The sequence below is a fragment of the Austrofundulus limnaeus genome, unplaced genomic scaffold, assembly GCF_001266775.1.
Source record: "Austrofundulus limnaeus strain Quisiro unplaced genomic scaffold, Austrofundulus_limnaeus-1.0 Scaffold1755, whole genome shotgun sequence".
Taxonomy (NCBI): domain Eukaryota; kingdom Metazoa; phylum Chordata; class Actinopteri; order Cyprinodontiformes; family Rivulidae; genus Austrofundulus; species Austrofundulus limnaeus.
Window position 1 is genome coordinate 1,617 of NW_013954157.1, and position 9,359 is coordinate 10,975.

The 9,359-nt window shown below is 40.7% G+C and overlaps 1 protein-coding gene across 1 annotated transcript; it reads right to left on the reverse strand.

Annotated features, from left to right (window-relative positions):
- Positions 1–425: 425 nt before the first annotated feature.
- On the reverse strand, positions 426–3,717 carry LOC106536284 (guanine nucleotide-binding protein G(I)/G(S)/G(O) subunit gamma-12; the record flags this gene model as incomplete). The annotated part of the gene is given in 2 exon segments (XM_014033493.1): positions 426–1,739; positions 3,609–3,717. Coding segments are annotated over 2 exon segments (235 nt in total), but the record flags the coding sequence as incomplete, so codon positions are not given.
- Between the last annotated feature and the right edge of the window lie 5,642 nt (positions 3,718–9,359).

The following is a 9,359-nucleotide window of genomic DNA, read 5'->3' on the forward strand; positions in this document are numbered from 1 at the left end:
GGTTCTGCTGGAGGTTTCTTCCTGATTAGCAGGGAGTTTTTCCTCTCCACCGTTTGCTCAGGATGGGAGACTGTGATGAAGTGATTCAACACAATCTGCTGGTTTCTTCTTTACATTGTTCTTTTTATCTACAGTGTCCTGAGACAACGTATGTTGTGACTTGGCGCTATATAAATAAACTGAATTGAATTGATTGGTGGGCCTGATGGATAGAGCTTCATCACAGCTAAACAACAAATGAAATCTGAAGCTCCTATGTTGAACAGTTTGAGTTATAAGCATTTTTGTTTGTCCAGACACCCCCTCTTTGAAAGGAGCCCCCTCCTCAAACATGGGGTCTAACATAAAACTGTTGGCTGGTGCAGTGTAGGTCAGACTCATCTACAGTCCTGACAAATTTCATGTTGATTGGTGCAGCTGTTTTTGTGCTACAGCTGACCAAAACTCACTGAAAAAAAAACAGTACGAAAACAATATGACTCCCGCTTACGCTTCGCATGCAGGGGTCGTAAACCTTTAGAGAAACCTTAAATACTTCCAGTCACATGTGTTCCCCTGCTGAGTGACAAAAAATCTGACGTATTTTTCCTGACAAGAGTATAAACGTGCTGGAGATGTAGTGGCAGGACATAAATGATCGTAGCTCATGTAAGTTTATAAACAACAATAATGATGACTGGTTATTGTGTTTTTATCACTCAGTGATCAGTGTTGTGTTGGGTGAAGAGTCTGCAGAGGAAAACCTTTGAGTCCTGCTCTGGACCTCTGCTTGCTCCTGAAGAACAAACACACCCACAAAGTTCCGACCAATCACACGCTCRGAGCCGCAAGGTCCACATCTCAGAGTTGGAGGCAATGCTCACGACTGCTGTTACCGGGGGATAYCAGCAGGAGAGCKGACAGAAGTTACACAGTTTTTGTCACTCAGCAGGGGGAAGGTGCGCGACTCGACGTATAAAACAAACTTGACTCTGTGCAGATCAAGCTGCAAGCAGGAAATGTTGAATTAAACAGATGAGGATTGTCTGTTTAATTCAACATTTAAATTTAAATCTCTGCTACAGCTGAGACTGGATTAAAACTCTTAGGAATGACTTTATGTATTAAAACACCAGGTGTTTCTTCACCAAAAAAATACATCATGGTAACATTTGGCAGCAATGGCTCCATGAATTCCGTGATCTAAACTGCATAACAGACGGGTTTGTATTGTGAAGTGATTGTTATTCACCTGAAGTGATTGGACTTCAGAGGTCAGGTGGAAAACTTTGGTTGTTGGTTTGTTTTTAAGGTAAACTAGGGAGACTATAACAGTCACTGCCCACTGGAGGTGAAACTGTAAATCCATTGCTGAGCATCAAAAACTTGACATAAAAAAACACCTGATGGGATCAAAATTCKTGCAGCCACAGTTTAGTGAAGCGGTCCGAACTGAACAGTGGCACGTCAGTAGTCTGAGTGAAGAATACAAACACACAACTCTCTTGGCTGAAAGAAAATTAAAAAGGTTAAGATGATTGGATCATCATCCATCCACACTCCTTCCACAAAAAGGACGCAGCAACATTAATAAGCAGAAAAAACAAACACATAAAGGCATTAAGAAGCGTTCACTACAAAATAATGCAGGGTTTTTTGTCCTTGAAGGGATTGTCTGAGGTGGGGATGCCCACAAGGAGAGGGTCGGTTCTGGCATGCTCGTGGCAGTAGTTCATAAGGTCTGCAGAGGCTTTGGACACCTGGAAGAACAATCAGCCACAGATACATGCTTTGAGAAACATCTTTGGTAGATTTATACAAGTTTTCTGCTATGATCAATAAATCACATGAGCATTAGGGATGGGCGATAGGGACTAAAATATTTATCATGATAATTTAAAGGTTTTATCACAATAACAATAAGTGACGATAATATATACAGTGTATATATACTTGTAAAATATCAGTAATATAAAAAAAATAAAACCATGAGAAAAGACTTTTTACTAATCACTGAAAATGATAAGTTTTGCTGCTCTGGGAAGTAAAGCTATAATATCTGTTCCCTAAAGGGTTAATGTTCAGGGGAGGGAGGGGCTAGTTGTGTGAGTGGAGAGAGACGAGCTGCGCTGCTGCAGCTTGTGGCTGAGACAGAGAGGAGACGGAGGCGCTGTGTTGTTTTTGTGGGTCCAGCAAGTTGAAGCTGCCCCGTCCTGTTATTTTTATAACGTATTGTTGAACTCTTAAGAGTTTTTGGATTACTATGACTGCGTTTTTGCACGCTGACAGTCATTAAGATAGCATTTTAGCTTAATTAATTTAGCACGTGCTCTGCGCGTTGACGTTCGCTCTGAGTAAACAAACAAAGCTTAACCTGGTGAGGAARCATGTAAAGCCTGGCAGCACGCAGTGGGATTTTATCGTTTTTATTGTGAGATGACAAATTATTACCATAATGAATGTCTTAGATGGTACAGTARATCACACACAATAACATATCATCCATCCCTAATGATCATTTTAAACAGGACCACTGTAAATACAAATACCTGTGAAAACCATCTTCCTTTGGTTATGTGCAAAAACATTGATCCAAATATAGACCTGTCATTGTTGTACTTTGTAAAAGGATTTGATATGAATGAATAAAATGTTAATTAAAGTGTCACACACACGTGTGCACAGCACATACATTAACTGGAAACACATTTATCAATACAAAGTATTGATTTCAACACACAATGTTGTTTGTCTAACCACACATCACCTCTATAAATCTTACCAACACTTTCTTTTTGACAAGCCAATTGAACATATCACACACCTCCAACCACCAAAATCAATCAGGATTTCTACACTGGATCTTTTTTAAATATAGACATTCTCAAATCCTTATACAATGGACAATAAAAAACTAAACAAAACTCATTTTAACTGTGCATGAATAACACTTTACACACAAATGTTGRTCTTCCAAAACCTCTTTGTATCACCCCACCTGAACTGACCTTTGACTACATCACATTTAACACAAAGCTCTGTGTCAAACTGAACAGAACTTCAGTTTGTTGCAGTGAGCACATCTAGTTTGCACTGGTCTTTGTACACCTGTCTGACAACTATCTGTAGACATATAAATTACTTGTTGATGACATAAGAAATCAGTATTTGGGATTAAAGAAATTTAAACTCTCTCTTTCCTGTCCCCTCAAACACATGGTTCTGCCCACGTATTGCATCATCACGTAGGGTGTARGTGATGATGTCATTTGTTAAAAATCTAACTGCTCTTTTGGATGGCTCAATGCTCGTTAAGATCCAAAATCCTTTAAAGAGCCATTTATCCCATCTCTTATAAAAACCTTCCCAATCACTTGACAATTATGTTTATATTTTTCTTTTAAAATAATAAAACAGTTTGAGACACGACCTGAACAAAGACGTTCTTTATGATAATGTTGAGCTACCGAGTACAAAATAGCATACATTTTATTAACCTTAATGTACTTAAGGTAAGATGGAACAACCCACAAAAATGGCATGTGTTAAAGCWATGAAATGAGTCTAACAGTGAAGCAACAAGGTGAACTCAGATCATCATGATGTTACAGTTCATGGTTCCATCGTACCTTTATCCTCTCACGGCTCGCCTCCATTCTCAACTGCTGCACCATCCGCCGGGCGTGGTTGATGTTATTGGAGCTGTGAAGCTTCGAAGACATCCTGGGCAGCTCACAACTGGAATAAAAACGGAAAAAAAAGCTTGAGTATGCAGACGACACACAGAGGGTTTTACATGTCACTCAAAACTTTAATGAGGCAAACACAAAGTACAAAAAAGATGCAAAAACCAAGATCTCAAAACAGAAAAAAATGATACATTCAAATATTTGTAGGACTTGCATCAATAAAGTCAGAAAGAGACCCCTAAAACTTAGACAAGCTGGAAATGCACATAAGAATGGCCGTATTTGCTTTAGATCTGGACACACCTGGATGGGATTCTCTGGATGATCTAACAGGACCTTCAGACACAAGCTGGCCCATCGTCAGGACAGAACCACCAAACTCAACCTGCTGTGGTGTCTGCAGTTCAGTGAATTGAGGAAAGTAGAACCTATACAAGCCTGGCTCAACACAGGAGAGCAGCTCTTCAGGACCAGCCTCAGCTGTGGACCTACACATCCAGGATAAAGGACACTGCTGAGGACCAACGTGTCATACCTTTTAGATAGAGAAGACAGTGAGGGTGAAGGACGATATTTATGTCAAATAGAAAAAAATTACTACTTTAAACAGAGGASGAGMTCTCAGTTTTCAMCAKTGAGCCTGATACCCAGTCAGATTCACTCCAGTTCCCACATTCATGCAAAAAACGTCTTGTGTTCCAGGCCAACAAAGACCTTATTAGCTGTGTTTCCATTACAAATGTGNATCTCTGCTTTTTGTGGATGATGTGGTCCTGTTGGCTTCATCAGATCCTGATCTCCAGCTCTCACTGGAGCGGTTCACAGCTGAGTGTGAAGCAGCCGGGATGAGGATTAGTGCCTCCAAATCCAAGACCATGGTCTTGAGTCGGAAAACAGTAGCGTGCCACCTCCGGGTCGGGGAGGAGGTCCTGCCCCAAGTGGAGGAGTTTAAGTATATTGTGGTCTTGTTCATGAATGAGGGAAGAATGGAGCAGGAGATCGACAGGCGGATTGGTGCTGCGTCTGCAGTGATGTGGGCGTTGTACCGGTCTGTCGTGGTGAAGAGAGCTGAGCCAGAAGGTGAAGCTCTCAGTCGGTCGGTCTACGTTCCTACCCTCATCTATGGTCAGGAGCTTTGGGTAGTGACTGAAAGAASGAGCTCTCAGATKCAAGKAGCTGAAATGAGTTTCCTCTGCAGGGTGTCTGGGCTCTCRCTTAGAGATAGGCTGAGAAGCTCAGTCATCCAGGAGGGACTCAGAGTAGAGCCGCTGCTCCTCCACGTCSAGAGGAGCCAGTTGAGGTGGTTCATCTGGTTAGGATGCCTCCTGGACTCCTCCCTGGTGAGGTGTTCTGGACACGTCKCACTGGGAGGAGACCCAGAGGAAGACCCAGYACYCYCTGGAGGGACTATGTCTCTCAGCTGGTCTGGGAACACCTTGGAGTTCCCCCAGAGGAGCTGGTCCAAGTGGCTGGAGAGAGGGTCTCTCTGCTGCTGCCCCCGCGACCCGACCCCAGATAAGTGGCAGAAAACAGACGGACAGACTTGTTGCTTCGTTTTCTCCMTTCACTCCACATCATTCCTTTTTATGTTGAAGCCGTTCTGAGGCGCGGTGCTGGAACTGCTACGTTCCTCAGCAGGTTGTTGCTGCTGAACAAACAGTGAGTTGGTTGATGACAATAACTTTGTTTAGCTGAGCTATGAGAGGTCGAGCAGCTAAAGCCTTTCCTCTGCCTACATCCCCCAAAATGTTGCGCGGTTCTGGATCAGATTTCAATGAATTTATTAACATTCTSACAGTTTTTCTACTGATATTGATCAGATGTCTATTGTGATATATATATAATTGATTTGCCTAGCCCTAAAAAATGTCTATGATTTACTGCGGTCTGTTGCAGTGCTGATGTTGTGATGATGAGAGATTTGTGCAGCTCTGGATGTAAGTGTGAGAACAAACACCTGATGGAACAGACTGGATCAGAATCAGGATGATGTAAGTAACAGAAAAGCTGAAAAAAATAAAAAATAAAAAACCTGCAGCCCCACTCCACATTAACATCATTAAAAGGCCCATATTGCATAGGAATAGTGTCAACGTGACATCTGCTTTCATTTTTCCTCTGATCTTGTAGCTGTCATTTGCTGCACATTTATATTTTGAAGTTTTTAAGCACAACAACAGTTTTGTTGTGGAGTGACTTTATTTGTTGGGACAGTTGCTGTGTTTCCATTACAAATGTGCGCAAAACTTTGTCGATATTCTGTTAATGTCGAAAACACAGTTTCACAGCTGCAGTGTTTCCATTAAGTAATAAATGTTATTAAAGTCATGCGTGAATACGTTTGTTCTCATGATAAGTCATTACAAACATGGCGGTGATGGATGTAAACACATAGCATGTTGCTACCACGACACTAGCGCTCATCATCAGAGGAGACGTCGGCGTCTTTTATCGAGGCTTTCCAGAGACAAGTCCCTACTTGGGAGCGGCTACGTATGCTGTGTTTTTGGGAAATTGTAGTCGCTGAGTTTACTATTTTATACTACTTCTGTGATATTACTACTAGGGTTGGGCGATATTGGCAAAAAAATAGATCACGATTAATTGTGGTATTTAGCCGATAACGATTAATTTGACAATTAATGCCCTGGAGACCCTGGACACCCTCATGTCCTAGTCAAAAAAAATACCTATTTAGTGGGAAATATTTGCTCTTCGTAAAAATCTGTTCCAAATTGTGTCAAAATTACAGACCTCAGGCTATACATCAAACTTTAAATTGTGTTGATAGATAAATTACAGAACTTTTGTTTAAATGTTCGTCACGTTTTAAGTGGAGAGGAGCATCAAGCAGACTGACTAGACAAATATCCGGTCAGTTTGCCTGGTGGCATTAATCGTATTAATCATCAAGTGCCAAATAATAATCGATTAATGTTTTTCTGARGATTAATTGCACACGATACGATTATGTCCAACCTTACTACTACTTCTACTTCCTGTTATCTTCTTCGTCGTCATCTTTTTCACCAGTAGAAACAGACGGTTGTTGATCATGTGACTCCTGTGATGCGAAAAAAGTGTTTCCATTGAAGTTTTATGAAAAACACCAATTTCGATATGGCCGAAATACCACCTCATCCTAGCACAAAAACGTTTTGTCGAAAAACGTAATTTTTTCCGAAATTGACGTGTTTCCATTGAGCAAATTTATTTTCGAAATTCTAATTTGCGCATTTTCATGGTCAATGGAAATTCAGCTAATGACTCTCCATTTTGAGGAGGATCTAAYCACAAACAGCCTCTCAGACAGTTATACAAACTTAGAACTCCACACATTCCAGYCATATTTAGGATTGATAAAGCCTACTGGATGAAAAATGAAACTGCAGGATTTGTCTTGTCCTGGAAGACATAAWCTGCTACTGATGGCTTAGACCATCAGGGCCATTCAACTGGCAGTCTGACTTRCATTCGGCCCTGTGTAGCTCGTGTTGAGCACCAGGTTGTTTAATGAACACCATTGAGACAGGTGCTGGATCCTCTCTGTAGTGTCTCATCATTGTTTTTTATGAGACTCACTATGGTGGTGAAAAGAGCCGGACTGAGCACACAGCCCTGCGGTGTGCCTGTGGCCAGTTGGTGAGAAAGTGAAGACTTTYATAAAAACCTTAAGTGTTATGTCTTAACATTATGCCAGAAAATWATTTGGCCATGTGAGATGCAGCTGATGTGTTGCAAGTCACCCTGATGTGGGCCAACAATCCTCTTTTCACTTCCTCTCCTGCAAATCTGCAACATACACCAGAGGCCCAAACATACACAGGCATCATTTTCAAGTCTTGGATCCAAGCACACAAGTACCTAARATTTTCTAAACTACATATATCATATTAGTCAAATCAACTACTCAGTTTGAAACTGTCAGAAAGAAAAGACAGCAGCGGATGTATTTATGGAAGTACAGCACAGCTTGTGGTTCCAGTTCCTGCTAATCATTAACTGAGTGGAACAAGTATGGACATAATCACAGCCCACAAGTCAGCACTGGCTCTATCACCCCCTTTACTCTTACTCTTTTATTGCCATTTGTCTGTGNTCAGCTGTTTCCACTTTCCTGCCTCTCCCACGTGTATGGAGCCCTGCGTAGCTGCATGTGCCTTTCTGCTGCGTAGTTTAACATTGCGTTTATTTCCCTACGTTTCCTGGCAGCATTGAGATGGAAACAGTCTAGATTCAAATTTTTATTTATTTAATTTTTTGCAAATTTTGAAAGGTTCGATAAAAATTCACTCTACAACTGGATGGAAACACGACTATTGCAGTTTTGCAAAAAACATCAATTTTGATACGGCCGAAATACCACCTCATCCTAGCGCAAAAACATTTTGTTGAAAAACGTATTTTCTTCTAAATTGACGTGTTTCCAATGAGCAAATTTATTTTCAAAATTCTAATTTGTGCATTTTCCTGGTCAATGGAAACGCAGCTCAGAAGTGTGAACAGCTTGAACATGCTGTCAAATGGGAAATGTTTTTGCACTTTGCACAAGGTTTCTTTAGCTACGTTTGAGCTGAAGTCACAAACGGGACAAAAAGGTGCAAACGTTTGCAGCCCAACACATGCAGATCAGAGAAGCATGTTSCAGCCTGAACGTCACCATGTAATTGGTGGATTTCAGTTTATTACATTGAGAGGACGGCAAACTGTTTGTTTTATGGTGTGAAGAGATGCGGTGAATTAACTTCTTTAGAAGTTGTTCTTTAGATGTTCACTGAACCCTGCTTTGATCATCCTAATAAAAATCATCATACAGAGCTCTTACTGTAGATTTAAACTGTCTTCACAAAGCACGTCATTCATGTTYGAGTCATTTCATCTCACACCACGACTGTTTATTGTTAGTTGTCAGAGCGGTCTCAGATTACTGCTAATTCATGCAGAACATGTTYTTTTTTTTACCTGCGTGCCTTTGAAGTTTTTATTTTTGCAAACAGCAGAAAAAGAACTGATGACCTGTTGAATAAAAAACCTCCCTGCAGGACTGCCTGGTCARGACAGAAGATACAAGCTTTCTCTAATCAAATCAACAAATGTGTTTATTGTTTAAGTAAGACTCTGGGCATGTTTTTGATGAGGAGATAACATAACGTGATATAAAGCTCCAAAAAGTTGATTGTACATGTTGTTGTAATGTTTTGTTTCGAACAGTTTGCTCGGTGTACATTCCTTCTTGAATGACTCATCTATGACAATCCTGATCATTTTAAAACAGACCAAGTGTTTAAAAATGTTGGCCTGATGACTTTCTTTACCAACTGAAAAACAATGAACTTTCAGATCAACATGCAGACAAGTGTTTGCAGCTTTAAAGGGATCCATGATTAGTTGTAACATTAGACTTTATCTGATTAAACATTTATTTTAACTGTAAAATAAATACTGTAAAAATACTGTGGGATGTTTAGTTTGGTACATTTTTAAAAATATATTTTAACATGGACGGGGCCATTTTATTTCCACACAAAGCATTCTGGGTAAATGATGACGTGGATAGGTCCTCGGTGCGAGGCTGCTAGCGAGCTATATCCACCCTGAAGGTTAATCTTGGACAATATCCAACCCATTCTCACTCCCAAGTCGTCACATATTGACGCTTTTCCAAGGTTCCCTGTACGTCCGATTTAGACG